This window comes from Cyprinodon variegatus, unplaced genomic scaffold (genome assembly GCF_000732505.1).
Source record: "Cyprinodon variegatus isolate N-32 unplaced genomic scaffold, C_variegatus-1.0 Scaffold69, whole genome shotgun sequence".
In the NCBI taxonomy this organism is placed as follows: Eukaryota; Metazoa; Chordata; class Actinopteri; order Cyprinodontiformes; family Cyprinodontidae; genus Cyprinodon; species Cyprinodon variegatus.
The window spans coordinates 1,491,177-1,509,956 of NW_015150522.1; the positions used below are offsets into that span (position 1 = coordinate 1,491,177).

Below are 18,780 nucleotides of genomic sequence, written 5' to 3' on the forward strand. Positions count from 1 at the left end.
AGAACCCAACCTTTCCTGCAGAAGTAAACCTAAGCAAAGAGGGTTAATGTTTTCAATTTGACTTCTGTGTTGCTCAGTCATCCGGATTAATGGATTGATGGCTGTCTGCTGAGGGACATCTGCACTGAACTGCATGATGAACTTTGTTTCAACAGTTTCCTCTTGTACTAAATTGCATAAAGGTCCTTCCTCTCCTTTTTGCTGTTTATCTCATATCTTTTTATCTCTAATGATGACATTTAGAAAATAATGATTGCTCCAAAACTTTTCTTTTTTACTTTGCTCCTTAACACCAGAATAGTAAACAGAGTTAGCAGTGAGGTAGTGGGGTTAGAACGCAAATACAAGAGGTTAATTAACAAATTCTCTGTGATTTAAAAAGTATAAAAATAAAACCATCTGTTTTTCATGAACAAATATCAATAAAAGCTAACAAAAAAACCTCAGTGAATCATATTTGCCTTACTCTTTTATGATCCCTGATGCTTATAAGGAATTCCACAATTTTGTCTGTAATCTGTTATTTTAAGATGCCAGAGGTAATTTAAAAAAGGGATCTATTCTAGCTTTAGTGATAAATTTGCTGTTTAATTTATCCCCCAGAATTTTTGACACTCCTTTTTAGGAGACACTCAGTTTATTGTCCAACTTTTCTCTTTGTATCTGTTCCTTGCTGCAATAAACATTTTAATTTATACTGAATGAGGATTAGTTTAAGCTTCTTTCAACTTTCTCGCCTTGATTTGCTCTTAGCCTTTGCATTTCATAATTTTGTTAAACTTAACCTTGTTTCCAAAGTTTAAAAACATAGGAGCCCCAAGTGTAAAATTTTTCCTACGGATAAAAGCCGAGGTCATCCCCGTAAATTCCCAGTTAGTAAAGACTGTAGTTTGCAGCACAGATGCACCCGATTTCCCATAGTCATTCAATAAACAGCATTTTATTTTGCCTGATTCGGTTGTGAACTGCTGATTGACATCAAGCAGCAGCTCACATTCATATTATCTAGTTTACAATCTAGCTCATTTTCCTTTCCCCTGAGGTCTGTACAAATGAGGTGGGATTAACAAGACCTAACATATTTTTTTACTGTGTTTTCAATTTAACCGTTGTTTTGTTTCTTTCAGCTCTTCTCTTGTTGTACGATGTCACCAACAAATCGTCCTTTGACAACATACAGGTTTGATATTGGTTTTTACCTTTTCAAAGCCCATATTTAACTCTAAATTCATTTTGGCTAACTTCAGCTCTTTTTTCTTATTTGCTACTTGAGGAGCTTCTGTTTTTTTTTTTTTTATTAATCAAATTATGCATCAAACTTCATAGCCAACATTGTCAAAAGAATCCTGTTTTTTTCATTTTTAATGCTAAAAGTTGTTGCTAAAAAAAAACAGCTCTCAAAAGAAAAGCAAAAGATTGTTTTCTGCCAAAATGCTAAAATATATAATTGAAAAAATATGTTAAATTATTTATATGTAATAAGACCACAATAAGTCGTTTGATAATATTTTCTACGTATTATGCACAACTCAAATGACAAAAAAACATGTTCTGGGGTAATTGTAAGTAAATAAAAACCAATACTTTGCAGATGCACATTCTTACATTCAACCTTGTTAAGATCAAACCCCCATTCATTTACAGTATTTAAAGGAATAGTACACCCAAAACGTGATTAGCCTTTCATCCGATTAACCTTTTTAACTGCCTGTTTGGTTTACATTTTTTTTCACTTTTGCATTCTTTAGCTATAGGCAGTTTACAGAGAAGTTACAAATGAGAAAAACAATCTTATACAAATTCATTAGATGAGACAAGTATTAAAAAATTAAAAACATGGTTGTGGTTTTTTTTCCATGGTAGATTGAAGATGGCCATTGCTAAATTAAGTCCTCCGAATAGATTTCTGTGTTCAAAAAACTTTGAAAGAACTTGAATGAAAACTGGTCAGGCAGGTTGCTATGGGGCTCAGAGCAACATTAAAGAATAACAAAAAAGTATTTTCTTATACAAATAACATCCACGACTAATGTCTCCTGAAACCTTCAGAGGGAATACATTAGGGTCCGAACAAACTAAGCTGAAATGGTGGACATAATTCTAAGGTGCACATCACTGAAAGAATGGTTTAATGGTTTACCTATAGTGAAATGTGGTGATGAAACTGTTTACACTTTCCCTTAGTACAGACAAAAGTGGGGTTTTTTTGTTTTGCTTTGTTTTGGTTTTTTAGATTGAATCCGGAAAACGTACAAATATTAGTCAGTTTTGACCCAATATTACAGTTTAAAGTAGATTTTTTTTTTTATTCACCTCTCATTTCACAGTATTTACTTGAAGCAAGCTTAAATTCTCGCAATTTATTGTATCATATATTTTTTAAATGCTGTAATTCTATAAATATTGACTTTTAGTATTGCAAGAAAGAGGATTTTGAATCCATTATCCGAAAGCTACAGAGTGTAGTACAACTGAAAACCACCTAAATCATGGGCAGCCACTGAAAAAAATAGTTCACTAAAGGAAAAGTTAATTCAGCCAGGCGGCAAGTAGGTCTAATGTTACTGTTGAAGACCCATTGTGGATTGAAATCTTGGGTGAGTAAAATATGTTGTGCACTCCATTGTTCATTCTGTTATCAAATAGTGTGTAGAAGGAAGCTATTGGTAAAAGAAAGCTTTAAAAAAAAAAATCAGCAGTTTGCCAGAAACAACAGAGAGAACACAACAAACATTAGAAAGAAGATGTTCTGCCATCAAGCTCAGTAGTGGCATAAACGTGCTGTTGGGATGCTTCTATTACGCAGATGATAAGAAGATGGAGGAGCTAAATACAGATCAATCTTCAAAGGAAATTGGTTAGATAATAAAAAAGACTTGAAGCAGAACTTTGCAGTGAAACAGGAAAGCCCTAAAGGTCATCTCTAAAATGTGCAAGGCTGGCAAAGTCATTTTCCAATAGGTTGTAACTGCCTCAACAAGTGGTTCTACAAAGTAGTGATTTGGTAGTCTAAGAACAAATGTACAATTTTCCTCATTGTGCAATAATGCTCTACTTTATGTTGGTGTGATGTGTTAGTTTTTGTTTTTTTGTGAAACGGTTAAGGTGTTTAAATACGTCTAGAAGCCACTGGACCCTTTTTGGAGCATAATGACTGCCCTCTAAGTTTAATTAGAAAAACTACCAATCTGATTAATGATGAAATTTAGTAATTATAACCTCTCTGCAGGAAATTGCATAAAGAAAAAAAAAATTATTTCAAATGAAAAACTGCTTTTTTCACGTTTGAACACAGAGGGAACAGAAAATTTGACCATTTATGAATAATAAAGCATGTCAAAGTTTAAAACTTGTACATATCCTGATTATCAGTTAGGGCTGTTAAATTGCTACCTTTCAATGCTTCTATTTCGGATGTTACCATATTTCTGTACACTGTGTCGGCTTTCAAAAAGGTGGTAGGTGTTTCAAGCTTGTATATATTCCATTTCCATTTGTGAAGTAAGTGTATTTTGCACTTTCGAAGAGAGGCAATTTTCAGCTGCTGTATTTGACATGGTACAAAAAAATTCTTTTTTTTCAGAGTACCAAAGGGCTCTAATGGAAGTTGAGGCTGTTAGATACTAGACTGTAGAGAAATGTGATGTTCTGTTACTCTTCGAGTGATCCCTGAAGCAGGAAAGATCTTTTTTGAGTTCAGATGTGAGCAAAAAGCAAAACAAAACCAAGAGCAGAGACTGCTGGGAAGAAGAATTTGTTTGGCAGCTACACAGGGGAGGATGAGTTACTGTCAGCAGTCTGACACACTGTCTCCTACCCTTTTTATGCTGAAGCAATGTAGCTACAGAGTCTTCTGCATTTTTCTTTATTGGTACAACACATCTGCTCCAGGCTTTGCTTTCTACTATCTTATCTATCCAAAAATTCTAGCTTTCTACTGTAAGGCAACTTTGAATGTGTACTCAGATAAAAAGCCTGTCATAACCTGTCCTAAAGCTTATTGTCTTTAACCCCAGCTAATTAGTATTGCTCATTTTAAGCACCAGAACTGTAATGATTAATTCAGGTTCAGCACCATACCACCAAAACACACCATTTATTGATTAAGCTGTCGTATTATAAATTTTCTTTTGTGCAAATTATTTAGAGGTCACTTTATGAACTATCCATATTTTATTTTGTTGTATTGATTAGATCACTGACCATGTGCGATAATGTTTAATACCCATTTTTCTGTAGTTAGTTCCATCATGTCATCCTTTGGGTGTTTCAAAAGACAGCAATGAAACTCGATTACTCCAATAAGTCTTGTTTATGCTGCAAGTCTTCCTCCCACTGGGATGCCTCTGCTAATTGTGCTATTAAACATGTGTGTACTACAGGGATCAAGTAGAGTAGCTCCAGGTAATTTAATAATTTCTTTTTTCAACCTTAGTGTGAAATGGAGGTGCTAGTTTTTCTCCATAACTTTTGTTAAGTCTGTTACTAATATTGCCTGCTTGTAACAGTTTTCTAAATCATGGGTGCTGTGCAATTATTATATATTTATTGTCCAAATATGTTATTTAATCAAATAAACAGAACCATTGAAAATGTGAATCAAGCTCCATTCATAGTCAAACAGATAACCGCACATATATGGAATATAATCACCACAGCTTCTTTCAAAATATAAGAGTTAATTAACAAAAATCATTCAGCCCCAGGGTCAGACATATTTTAGTTAAAAACTGTTGACTAAACTTGTGAAACTCAACTAAACTAAGCTACTATGAATACAAGGAAGAAGAAAAAAGCATGGTTGAAAACCATAATGAATATAATGAAACACTGTTTCAAAGTTCAGCAATGATTTTATGTTTGAGAATATTAAAATTATAAAAATATATCTTGAAGAATTTGGATTGTGGTCAAATTTGCTTTTAACTAATTTAGAGCAATTGGAGTGTGTTCAAACTAAAACACAATGCAAGTCCAAGAGTTAAATAAAACGCTATTTGGAAAAATAATATTTTATTAAATGATTTGCTTAATTTAGAAATAATAATCTTTTGTTAAATGATGCTTAACCTACTTTGATTGAGCTAGTAGTTAGCAGACGTGAGGGTACGCCTATTAAATGAAGTTTGATCATATTTTGGTAACAGAATGTAATGGGCATATGATAAAAACATTATATTAGTGTTTAAACCTTTAGTAAAATAAATCTTGTTTTAGCTTTATAAACAACAGCTTAAAACATGTCAGTTTAGCGTACCATGTTGCCCATCTTCTTAACTTTCCTTAAATAGCGCTTAACATCAAAAATCATCAGAAAGAAAAAAATATTGAGCTGAAAAAAAAATTCCCAAATTTTAGTGCCAGACCTCCGTCCTTTCCTGATCATTGGTTCATTATCACTGTGAATGGAAGAACTTTTATATTAAATGAATTTCGACTTGGTCGTGTTTGTTAGTTGTTGTTTTTATGCAACAGTGCTTTTGCACATGCTCTAAACCTGCATGCTCTTTCCCTGTACTGACATGCAAAAAGGTTCAATAAGATTACAGCACAAAATGAAAGGTGTTTATATAAATCATTCAGACAAAAAAAAAAATCAATCTGAAATCATTGCGATTGCGAATCATTGTATTGCCATGATTTCTTGCAACGCCAGAAGTATTGTCATGATTTGGAAATTTTCATTCAAACTCTTTTGAGTTTGAATTTTTTTGCTCTGCTTGGAATTCACTAAATTATAGCAGAGGAAATTGAAATGAGTCAAAAATCTGTTTACTAACACAAAATATAATAATTTAATATATAAAACTAAATTAGTAGGGATATTTTTTTTCACACATGCGATGTAGGGATTTTTAATCCCTCTGGTTTCAAACTGTCATTATTGGTTGGTAGAGATCCAAATCCAAAACCTGCAATGTGAACCGACTGAGGTTGTTGCATTATTATTAGAAACAGTTTTTTAGTCTTATTTAGTCATCCCTCCATCCCTCTTCTACAACCATCCACTGCACATTTAGTCAGTGTCTATTCCTGAAATAAGAAATTCTGGCGACAGGCCTTAGATGCCTGCTGGCACGCCGCTTCCTAACGAGCATTAACTCAGGTTATTGAACACTAATGGTGATAAATGCTTCTCTGAGGGAAAGACATAAATCAGATGGGGGTATAAATTTCCTTTTGCGCCATCAGACCTGCTCTTCTCTGTTTTCTGTCACTGTCTCCTCAATGAAGCGAAGTCAGGAAACCATAGCACTATCATTATTGAAGCTGTGCATCATTTTCAGAGAGGAAGGCTTAACATATAAGGGATGAGAAGCTCAGTCAAGACAATTTATACCCTGATAAGCAGCAATATCTGAGCACCTTTCTCAGATATAATTGCTCCATTCTAACAGGTGTAAAATCCTGTCCTTTGAACAAAAAAACAAGATAATACTGTGTAAAACATTTTAAGGAATACTGCTTTGGTTACTCTATAGGGCTCTATGTTTGAGAATGTTGCAGATAATCTTTCTCATACAGCCTGGCCCTTGTGATGATATTTAACATTTTTTTAAGATTAATGATATGGTTGCAACTATTCTGAGGGTTGCAGAAAAATATACATGTTTGACTCAGAAGAAACATTTAAGCAATGGAAAATTTTTATTAAAGCTACAGTGTGTAATAATTACAGGGATATACAGTCAGAAATGTAATATATTATACATAACTATGTTATTTATCATCATCTACGAGCTCAGCTTCTTAACCTTAATATTTGCGTTGCCTTAGAATTCGTTATTTATAATTACATAGGAGCGGGTCTCGCAGCCATGGAGGCAGACATCTTTGCGCTACGGCAGCGCAGAGCCAACAAACTAGCGATTGCGAGATCGCCAAAATGTCACAACGATGTAGAAAAAATAACGGGTATATTTATTATCTTAAGTCTACATGAAATCTATACCCTACACAGACTAATGAAATACTATCTGTAAAATTATCTATGTAAACAAACCTCATCACTTGAGAAGATAGGTGATGCGGACGTCGTGGAAGACATTTTGTCCCGTAACGCTCGCCGTACTGTTGGGGGGGAGAAGCGGTGGGGCGGAGACGCTCATGTTGCTGCAGTCTGCAGTCTGACCGCTAGATGTCGCTAAAAGTTACACACTGTAGCTTTAAGTTATTTAATAAAACATTTTTTAGGTTCATAGCTTCAACATTGTAGCACAGCTGATTTCCACAGGATGTTAAAAAATAAGTATTTGAAAGTTTCCCATAAAAGCGAAAATTTTTATGAAGCATCCACGGATTTGGTAATTTTACCCTACAGCAATCATTTATTTCAATAAACTATAAAATAAAAAATTGTAATAAAGCCCCAATGTCATAACTCATTGTTTGAATTGTTTTTTACTAGACAAAAAAAGGAAAAATAACTGTAGTATCTTAATTTCTTTTGGGATAATAGAGTGGTTATTATTTAATGTTTTATACATAAAATATAAATATTTAAGTAACAACTAGCTATAGCTTGTCTGGACAAAAAAAATGAAGTCTGAACAAAAAACGTACTTAAGTCATATCTGCTTCATCTAGAAGCACATTTCTACAAATGTTTAGTTTTTTAATCTGCTTTCAACCTGAAGCAAACTTTATCCTTTGTGTCTGTTTGAGAATGTCAGTTGTAAGTTAGTAATCCATATGAATTGGGTATGTGAAAAAAAACCTCTCTGATTGAATATTGACTAGTCCAAACCCAAATTAGAAAGTCCACTTTGTAACCCTATACATATAACATAAGGGTCCTTATTGAACAGTAAGGCCTTTACTCTGAGTGTTAAATTGTCCATCACTGCTGTTTTTGCTTTCACATATTTGTGCGAAATTACACGTGCTAATGTCCCAATGCTTCACGGGTACGTGTCTATGTTGTGGAAATACAATGAAAGCCTTGAGGGAGATGAAACATTCAGTTGCTTGTTTTCATTTATCTTTCTGTCTGTCCCCAGGGCATGTTCTGGCTTCAAATGAATTGACCGCCTGCCTACCACATAGCTGCTAGTTAAATGTCATGGCACCAGCACACCAGATGGTGATGAGAGAAACTGTCTGTAAATAATGCAGTGATATAAAGTCAAATAGCAATTATTTATAATCAGATGACACTCTGGCATTTGAAGAGTGACTCATTTTAGGTTTGAAGTGTGCTTCAAGGCAACGTAATAATTTTTCCACCCGATCAGGTTTAATACACTTTGATTAGGCCATGATATGCAATACTTTTTGAGTGATTCGAACACTGTAGTGTGTGTGTTGGGTTTGAAACATGATTGTATTAGCTCCAGTCATGAGTAATCATTAAGGCTGCACCCACTGCAGTGTTGCCCTACAAAACTCTTGCAGGTAAGTAAAACCCTGCAGTGTTCAGACGGCTCTGTGGACATTCTAATTTACTTTGTATGTAGGGAGCGTTTTGACAAAACAGATGGGGTGATTGCTGTATGTGAACACAAACAATACAAGATGGATTTTTACAGCTTCTTGCTGTTAGCTGTGGTGGAGTCAGCTCGCACAAAAACCAGGATGACTGCATTTCTCCCATTATATGGATCAGTTAAAGGACTAACATGGCAGAAAATATCCTATTATTTTAAAGTAAAATATCATCTGCCTTGAACACATATAAAACTAAAACTAAAAGGCAATTCTTCAGATCAAAGAATGTTAGATGGCTCATTCATTCTACACACAAAAAGAAATATATGTCGTTTTAGAGCAGTGTTTTTCAACCCTGGTCCTCAAGGCACACTGCCCTGCATGTTTTAGATGTTTCCCAGCTTTCACACACCTGTTATCAATTGATAGCAGATTATCAGGCTTTGCTGAACTGCAATCATCTGAATCAGGTGTGCTGAAGCTCAAAAACATCCAAAACATGCAGAGCAGTGTGCCTTGAGGACAAGGGTTGAAAAACACTGTTTTAGAGTGAATTCAAGTAACATAACCAGAAAAATGAAGATTAAGAAAAGTTCTTTCGAAACTTAAATTGTCAAACCTGTTGACAAATAAATTAGGACATCTCCACATTTATATACCAAGGGATATCACATTAGATGTACATAGTAAAAATATAGCTTCTAAGCCTTTGGAAGGAATTTTGCCTTCATTCAACCTTGAAGATTAAACAGTTTCTGATTGTTAAAGTGAAAGTGAAAAGCATAATGAGAATTTAAGATCTGTCTTGGGCTTTTAGACAAAACCTTGTGGCAGTTTGTTGAGAGATTTAAAGAAGTATCGAAATAATTTAAAATCATTCCTTCCTGTTAATTAGATAAGTCTACAAGTACAAGGCTTTTAAATAACTTCCTAAATTCCCTGGACTGATGAATACTACTAAGTTCATAAGTAAATATTTTTTTTAACTTAAATATTCCGTGTTGACAGGATAAGAAAATTAAGTCTAAAAAGGTTTTTGCTATGATTTTGTTTTAAGCAACACATACTTGTCTTAAAATATATAATCACATTCAGTTGCAAAACAGCCAAAAAAAAATTAATTAATTAATTAAATCTTTGCATACAGCCTTTTAAAATATTTCCCAGTCTGTATATTTGCTATAAACAAAAGACCAGGTCAGAGATTAGGCTCCATCTCTGAAAGTCCTCACTACATCTCAAGTTAGTATTTAGCCTGACTACAGCTTTCAGTCTACAGGAATTGTTTCATGTTAATGTGAGATCTTTATTCTGCTCTTTTACAAAATAAAGGGCTTTTTCATAATTAGCATGTCATTATTAAAGACAGGTTTTATAAAGGATAGATTATATACTCTATATTTCATTTCTATCACTTCCTAAACAATTTAGATGAAAACACTAGAATTTTTTATTACTGTTTGGCTCTTTCTGCCTGTCAGAGAGTTTTCTGTATCTGTTGTGTGTCAGTGACTCAGTGTCATTGTGTTTTGCTCAGCTGCTTAAAGCTCCTCTCAGGGGAGAAGTCCTACTTTCACCCTCCGCTCCTCTGGGTCGCTTCACTCTGACTCAGCCTGTTGACAGGAGCAGACTTCTCCCCTCTGTCTCTCTATGTAACACTGATCAAAGCTGGGCAAGAATAGCATTATCTACCCGTTGCAAATCTGCTTAGACAAGAGAGCAAACAGGGAGAAAGTTGTTAAGCTGAGGAAAACTTTGTTCCTCCTTGAAGGGATGTAAATGGGATGGTTAATGAATTCAAAGCTAAACCTGGGATTTACAGCTCTGAAAGCAATCAAGTAACATGCATTACGCTACTTACTTTATATGGCCCACAAGGAATTCAAGGACAGGGCATTTGAATCATGAATTGCTTGAAAAAGCTACTTTCTTATTATATAACTAACAATTTTTCGTCCCATTATTTAAGTGTCACGGTCTTATCTGAAAATGTTTTATATTCTGACTCTATTATCCTGAAAAATGTCCACCTGGGGATTTTCTTTTTGTGTAGCTCCAGATCTGTCCTATTTACAATTCGTCATAGTATTTTCACTCCATGTGAAATTGTCTGTTTTATGTCAGGAGTTCTAAGTACAGATGTGACCTAAGACTGTGACCCAAAAAGTTTGTTTTATTTGGTGAAATGATTTTTAAAAGATGTTTCTATTCTTTATTTATTGGCATCTTTAGTTCTGCAACATCTCTGGTGTATAAGTCTTAAGTAGAAGTTATAGAAATATATTGCCTCAGTTTAGAAATCTGTTTCCAAAGATTCTAAATAAGATTAATTATTTAGTGAGGGTTAATTGTATGCTCTGTTTTTAGTTTGGAGCTTTAAAAATGACAAATTTTGCTTTTCTGCCATTTGCAGTGTGACACAAAGTGCTGGTCTCCAAGGATTCTAAATAGGGAAAGGCAAGGCTAGTTTTTATTGTCTACCAAAATTGCAGGTCCAAAATTGACCCGATAAAATATCAGCACTTATCATACTCTCATTACTTATTTTGTAGTAATGAATGTCAAAAAAATACTTGATCAGTGGCATCAGTCAAAGAAAAATTGTTAATGAGAATAGGTTTGAAAACAAATGAATCATGTCATATTAACCACTGATTAACTTTAAACAGAAGCAGAGTGTCCATATCACCATTTCAAATGTCTGAGGTTTTAGATACAGGCTAATATGTTCAAAAATCAGGGGTGGGTTTTTTTTGCCTGATATCGGACAGATATGCAATATCAATATCAGATCAGGACAACCATCCAGTTTTTCACCACAAAAGCGTAAAACTTCCAAAATGGTTTTAACTTTTCTGTTTCACTGTTCTTTGGTTAATTGAATTACTTATTTATTGTTATTATTTTAAAGAAATTTAAAAAACAAAAATATAGTAAAAAAAATATGCTTCTGTTTGATTGAATTACAAACTATAATGTTGTTGTTTTTTTTCGTTCATTTTTAACAGATCTGAAGTAATTTTGCAGTTAACAAAAACAGAACAAGAAATAAAGTGATATGTGTCGTTTTGTGGAGCAGACCCGTTTCAAACCCTCAAAACTCTTAGATCATGTTCATCTCAAACTTCACATCAGCTTGTATTTAACTTTACAGGGGTATGCTTGTTTAAATCAAGTAAGCTGGATGAGAACAAAATGACGCATTCGCCCTCTCAGTGACAACAAAAGAAAAACTAAAACAGCAACATCAGAGAAGCCTCTGCAAGCTGTTCAAAGTGACAGCTTGTCTAGTTAATGTCAGAGCTGCCAGTCGCTTCTAAAACCTTTAGCTTTTTCTTCTCTCTTTACTCTGTGATTTTATCTAGTTATTTTTCTGAACATCCTTGGTGAATCTGTGTTTCTGTAGCACCAAACATCCTTACATTGTTAATGTTTTTTTTAGCATTTTAAGTATTGTATTATTTGGGGGGCGGACACACTCAGGATAACAATTTAATTTGAGGCTCCACTGAAACAAAAGTCAATCAGTTAAGGGAGGACCTACATTTCTGGAGACACATCCTATAGTCCGATGAAACACAAATTCAAATGTTTTGCCATGTTGGCTATTGTTATATTAGTTGGCAAAAAGAGGAAATCTTGAAAGCCAGAGAACACCATCTCAGCTTTAAAATAAAGGGGTTGCAGCATTTTGTTAAGGGAGTATTTCGCTGCAGTAGCCACTGTTGCAAATCACTATAAAATCGAACCATGAATGAACAACTTGATGTGGAAATATTGAAGAGATATATCAAGATTTCAACCGTGAAATTAAGGCTTAGGCACAACTAGGTCATGTAAATTTATAATGGCTCTGAGTATATTACTTAATTAGTTAAAGGCAACAATGTTTTGAGTGGCTGTCACAAAACCCTGATATCATTCCCTGAGCTGAAATGGTTTGTGCTGCAAGCAGGGTGAATTAGGCAAAATTATTGAAGGTTCACACTGAAGTGCTGAATAACTTTCTGCTTTTGAATGCAGACAAAACAGCAATTATTGTCTTCGGACGACAGTCTTTGAAAAATAATGTGAATAGTGCTTTAAAGGCTATATGCTTAAAATGTTCTTTTATAAAAAAGCTTATAGTTACAGTGGCTCTTGTTATCCTGAGATATCTCTATAGTTATACTGCTATAGGGCATAGGGACATAGGGAGCATTTTACATCAATCTGCTTCATTCTATCTCTATTTGATGAATTTGTTGATGGGGTTGCTAGTTCTCTACCCACTGCCTTAGACAATGCAGCTCCTTTGAAAACTGTGCACTTTAAAGCAAAATCCTAGAGAAAATCGCGCTCCACAGGCCTACAGGAATTCTATCTAGTCTGGAAAAATAGTTTGCCACTGTATAAGAGGACCCTTTGTAAAGCAAGAGCAGCATATTTTTTCCTCATTAATAGAGGAGAATAAGAATAATCCTAGATATCTTTTTAACACAGTTGCCAAACTCACCCAGAGCCTTAGCTCACTTGAACGGTCCATCCCACCTGCTCTTAGCCGTAATGATTTTATGAGATTCTTTCCCATTAACACTGATCTTATTAGAAATAAGATAATTAACATAATTATCTATAATTGGTTTATCTCTGAAAGGTGAGGCAGCATCTGAGGTAGCCGTAGAATCTGAACCGGGTTTAGACTGCTTTGACCCATTTGAACTTTCAGAGTTAGCAAAACTATTGTCTTTATCTAAGCCTTCAACTTGTATGTAAGATCCAGTTCCTACCAGGTTATTTAAGGATAGATTAATCTATCTCTGTTACAGGGATATGTACCAAAGGCTTTTAAGGTTACTGTAATTAAAGCTTTGCTTAAGAAACTGTCCCTTGACCCAGATGACCCAGGCTAATAATAGACCTATATCTAATCTTCCTTTCTTATCTAAAATTCTTGAGAAAGTAGTTGCCAAACAAGTGTGTGATCACTTACACCATAATGAACTTTTTGAAGAGTTTCAATCTGGCTTTAAAGCTTATCATAGCACTGAAACAGCTTTGGCGAAAGTCACTAATGATATTCTCATGGCCTCAGATAATGGACTGTTTGATCTTAGTGCTGCATTTGATACAGTTGATCATAATATTCTTTTAGAAAGACTTGAATATTTTGTTGGAATTAAAGGAACAACACTAGACTGGTTTAAATCGCATCTATCAGATCGTTTTCAGTTTGTTCACGTTAATGACAAATCTTCCTCATGCTCAAAGGTAACCTGTGGAGTACCACAGGGATCAGTGCTAGGACCAATTCTCTTGACTATATATAAGGTCCCAATTGGTAGAATTATGAGACAGCATAGGATTAATATCCGCTGTTATGCTGATACCAAGCTATATCTGTTTATAAATCCAGATGAAGCTAACACATTACAATTAATTTTGATAGATATGCATGAACAAGAGCAAAGAATAGGGCTGTTTCCCCCCAGGCCTGAAACTGGTTGTGGAGTGGAGATAGATGAAGTTGGTCAGTCTGTAGACTGCTGGTTAGTGAGACGGTATGCTGAGCTTTATGGGGAGATCCAGTGGACTGCGTTAGCTGATACTGGAGCTTCCTTCAGGGACCTGGGAAATGGAAGTCTAGTTGGATAACACAGGTTGAGATAACCTGTTAATGATGAGCAAGCATGAAGTGACAGTGGAGAGGAAAAACTCCCAGTTGGGAAGAAACCTCTGGCAGAACCAGGTTCAATGTGGTGGTCTTCTGCCGGGCCATTTGAGATGAGACAGGGAACGCAGTAAGAGTCCAGGAAGAATAACGCTCTGATGAAGCGTTAGCTACGATGGTGGAGGAGGGGCTGGAGGTGTGTTTAAAATGTGTCATCTGAATGAAGTCACACAGAGCATCCACCTCCTGGGCACAGGAGCAGGCTTTTGTGGAGGTGTGGTTCAAAGCATATTGGCTGTGTCGCAGGTGGATAAGGAGAGCAATCAGTTTCTTCAGTTGAACCGCCTAGGCTCCATTTCAATCTGAAAAACTCACACGAAGAGAAAAGGCAATTAGGAGAAATTTATTGATACTATGACTCTGTCTCTGGGGCTCAGACCTCGGCAGGAAACATAGCACTTAATTTTTATAGATATGCATGTATAGGAGCAAAGAATAGGGCTGTGTCCCCCCCAAAAAAATGCAGAGGTTGAGGCTGATTACGACAGCATGCTCAGAAGGCAGAGACTGAATTAAAAGCTAAGAGAAGTAGAACAGCAGAAGGAGTGAAAGAGGAGATGAGCCACGAATGCTTACTAAAAGGCCAGTGCTGCGAAGGCTTACCAAAAGAGGGCCAGGGCCATTTGCCGCAAAGGCCTACCAAAAAAGGGCCAGGGCCAGTTGCCGCGAAGGCCTACCAAAAATTTGTGAAGGGATGGTGAGGTGAGGTGAAGTGAGGTGAGGTGAGGTAGGGATGAATGAAGGGATGATTGCTGGGATGAATGATAGGATGAATGATAGAAGGGAACCTGGTATAAACCATCTGGCATGACGAATGACAGAAGAGAGATGAGTGATGGGTTATAAACACCACTGAAATAATCAAACATTCAGATCTGATGAAGGATATGTATGAGTTTTGAAACCACCTGTATTTGTAGTTAGCTTACCCTTAAGGCTGAGAGAAGGTTGAACAGTTCGGATTAATGCATGCTCAGGGTGGATATATGAGGCATAGGCTGAATGCCTCATATATGCCAAAACCTATGGACGGGGCATCATCCGTAAAATTGAAGCATGGCTGCAGACGGAATGATGACATAGTAGAAAGATTGCCGAACCAATTGAGAAGCAGTCTAGACCAAAAGAAAAGTCAGAAGGCAGCCCTTAAACAGTGAACCTGGACAAGGAGGAAGGAAATGCAAAAGCCAGATCAAGCAGTCTGGAAATGAAAGCAACACTAGAATGATGCACAATGGCAAAATTGCTGACCAAGCAAGGAGACAATGATGCTTGAAAATGAGGATGCGTTGATGGCTGTGGTGATAAGGGCAATGATAGGCTGTGGCTGAGCGCTCTGGCCCACCACAACCACAGACGAGCTCTATGAAGCGATGAGCTAAGGGTGCAAGAAGAGAACACACGCCCGTGCAGCAATGAGCTGGAGACATGATATGCGAGCCATGATGAGCTGAGAAAGTGAGATGGGGATGCGATGATCTAGGCTAACCCGCAATAAGCGATGATGAAACAAGCAGGCCGCGATGGATAAGCGAGATGTTTCACTTGAGATTCGTATGCCATGATGTGCTAAGAGGCCGAAGCGGAGTGCCTCTGATGCGAACGCATGAATGGTTTTGGGTGCAATGCACCTTGAGCAATGAGCTAAGGGGCCGTAATGCACCTGCTGTAATGAAAAGAGAGTGCCATAAGCGCTGCTGCTATGGGTTAAAAGCACGATGCGCCTGAGGTAAAGAATTGGGGGCCATAATGCACTGGGTATGATGGAAAAAGGGCGCCATGAAGTTCTGCGGCAATGGATAAAAGTGAATGCGTCTTTCTCAATGGGTATGGGAGCCATGGAGTGCCAGCTGCGATGCTAGAAGGCGGCATAAAATGCGTATGAGTGCCTGTAACGGTTGAAAAAGGCTGCCAGAAACTGCACTGTGACAGATATAACGCATCATGATGATCCTGCAGAGATGGATGGAGGGAGACATGAGCGTTTGTAGCAATGGATGGAGGGCGCCAAGCGCCTATAGTGATGAAAAAAGGGGTACCATAAGCTAGCTGCAATGGAAAAAGGGGCGCCTTAAAGCGGCATGCAATGAATGTGCCATCGCACCTGCAGCGATAGAAAATGGTGAGCGCCTGTAGCAATGGAGGGGTGCCATAGCACCTGCAGCGATAGAAAATGGTGAGCGCCTGTAGCAATGGAGGGGTGCCATAGCACCTGCAGCGATAGAAAATGATGAGCGCCTGTAGCAATGGAGGGGTGCCATAGCACCTGCAGCAATGGGAAAAGGCCGCCATGAGCACCCGCTGCAATGGATGGAGGGCACCGTGCGTATCTGTTGTTGTAGGAAAAGGCACCATGAGCACCTGCATTGATGAAAAAAGGCCACCATGACTGCCTGCCGCGGTGATAGAGGGCGTCATAACACCTGCAGGGCACCCGCCACAATGGAACACATCTAACATGGTGCAGATTAGATAGAAATAAAATGCATCCCATCTAAGCGGTGAAGTGAAGACTTGATTGAATGTACGCAATAAGTCATACCTAAAAGAAGGTGTTTTTTTTATTTATCTATATTAAATAATATAGACACACTGACGTAAATATTTACCCAGCTGATGATTTCATTAGATCATGTTTAGCCTGGTGAAATCAATTATTTAAGAGATTTATTGAGTCAGATTGAGAAATTCGAGTTCCAGTAATTCGAGATTTATTCATCTAATATATGGATAATGCGAAATTAACTAGTGTTGCTGATTGACTGGGCAGGATAGTTTTTATACGGTTAGACCAAAACGTTATTCAAATAATAATAATCAAATAATTTGAAATATTAGGTTAAAATTATTTATTTAAAGTCAGTGCAATAGAAAACAACTACTTTCCACAAAAACGTTGGTTTCTAAACTCAGGCTTCCTTAAGATGGATATCTGTGACAAAGCATAAGTTGAAATCGAACAGACTGAAAGAAACGCAGGAAGGTTCATCAAAAGCAGCGCACAATCTGCTAATTAAATCGCGAAGACATGATTGACAGAGAAAATTGTATCAAAAAACCAGACGGTAATTCCATACCATAATGTCCTTTTCACTGTTTAGGGGTGAAATGCTATGTAAACAGGCTTGGCAAAATAGAATGTTTTCACCAAAATGTGCAGGGAAATGTTAAAATAGACGAGTGAGAAGACATAGCAGGTTGGGAGGATACCAAAGCAGGCAGAAAGTCTACATCACATGTAAATAAAAGGAACACCCTGCTTTATCCATGAAGTATGAATATTTAGTATCCAATTAATTTGAACTAAATTCACTGCAGTTTTCAGTCCTCCATTTTGCACTTTAAAGTCCTCATCCATGCTATCACCAAGACTAGGGCAAAACATTCTTGTAAAGTCCTAATTTTTTTACTTGGAATGGAAACACTTTAGAGCCAGCTGGACAGTGAAGTATCTCCTTCTTTCTTTCCCACTCCTTTCACATTACAATTCATTTTAATGTGAGAGGATGGATGTGAGAGGATGGATCCATGCATAAAATGGATCATTTTATGCATGGAAAAAATAAAGGACATTCTTGCATGTATAATAATCCAAACATTATATTTTCTATCTTTTAGTCATATGTTGGGTTTTTTTTTTATGATTCATTCATTTTACATCTTTACCATTTCCCATAGATTTCTTTTTAGTATTTATGTCAGATAGTAAATTTGAATAGTGGCTTGGTAAACAACACTACAGCCAAAGAAAGTTCTGGCTGTCAGTGGGTGCATGACAAAAAAAAAGAAAGTCAGACCGACTTGTTTTCAGAGCCAACTTTAACTTTAATTAAGGTTTTAATGGTCTAAATTACATTGGACTTACTTTTATTTGTTGTCCTGACTCATGGTGCTAAATCATTTTCATTGCTCCTTACAAATAAAGCAAGCTGCATTTATAAGTCAACACTTTGTTGAAACTTTAATGCAAGATTAATAAGGAGGTACAGCTATTTGTCACCTCATGACACCATGCAGTTTATTGGCTGTTGGCTCCCAGAGCATTTGGCCAAAGATCTTGGTATTAGCCTTGTTAGTGGGCAAAATCATCCCTTTTTTTCTTGTAGTGTCCCTGATGTATTATTATTTTGTATAATGATTACTTTCTAATGTCAGGGTTGGTGGATGTTGTTGTGGACCCAAATGCAGAGTAGAGAAGGCAGAGATTTTTAGTGTTTTCTGGTGTGCTGAAGTAGATGGTACTAAAACATAAATCCAGAAATAAAACTCTGGGAACTCAGAAACCAAAACTACAGAGGCTTGGGAGAAATATAAAGAACAGATGAAACAATGACTAGGATCCAGCAATGAGGAACTGCACCGGGGGTATATATATATATATGGAGGACAGAACAAAGAATGTGCTAATTAGCTGATATGGACCTGGTGTGGATAGAAGTAACTAGAATGGGCTAGGGGAAAGGAGACTGGCCCTGCTTAAATAAAACAAAAAATGGAAAAGAAACAAATGATCAACAAAACAGAATTACATAAAAAACTGAAAATTTTAACAGAAGTGCACAAAGGGCAAAATCATGACATCTAAATGATTTAATTAATTTTACTTTTCCATTTCTGAGGCTGTTGGAGGTATAAAAGACTCC

At 36.5% G+C, this 18,780-nt stretch overlaps 1 protein-coding gene across 1 annotated transcript in view; it reads left to right on the forward strand.

Moving 5' to 3' along the window:
* The window catches only part of LOC107083124 (ras-related protein Rab-26-like), a 72,146-nt gene that overhangs the window by 40,939 nt on the left and 12,427 nt on the right, over positions 1-18,780 (forward strand). The window contains exon 5 of the mRNA XM_015372123.1: positions 1,128-1,180. Within this exon, the coding sequence (XP_015227609.1) occupies positions 1,128-1,180 (53 nt within the window). The remainder of the gene's footprint in view (positions 1-1,127; positions 1,181-18,780) is intronic.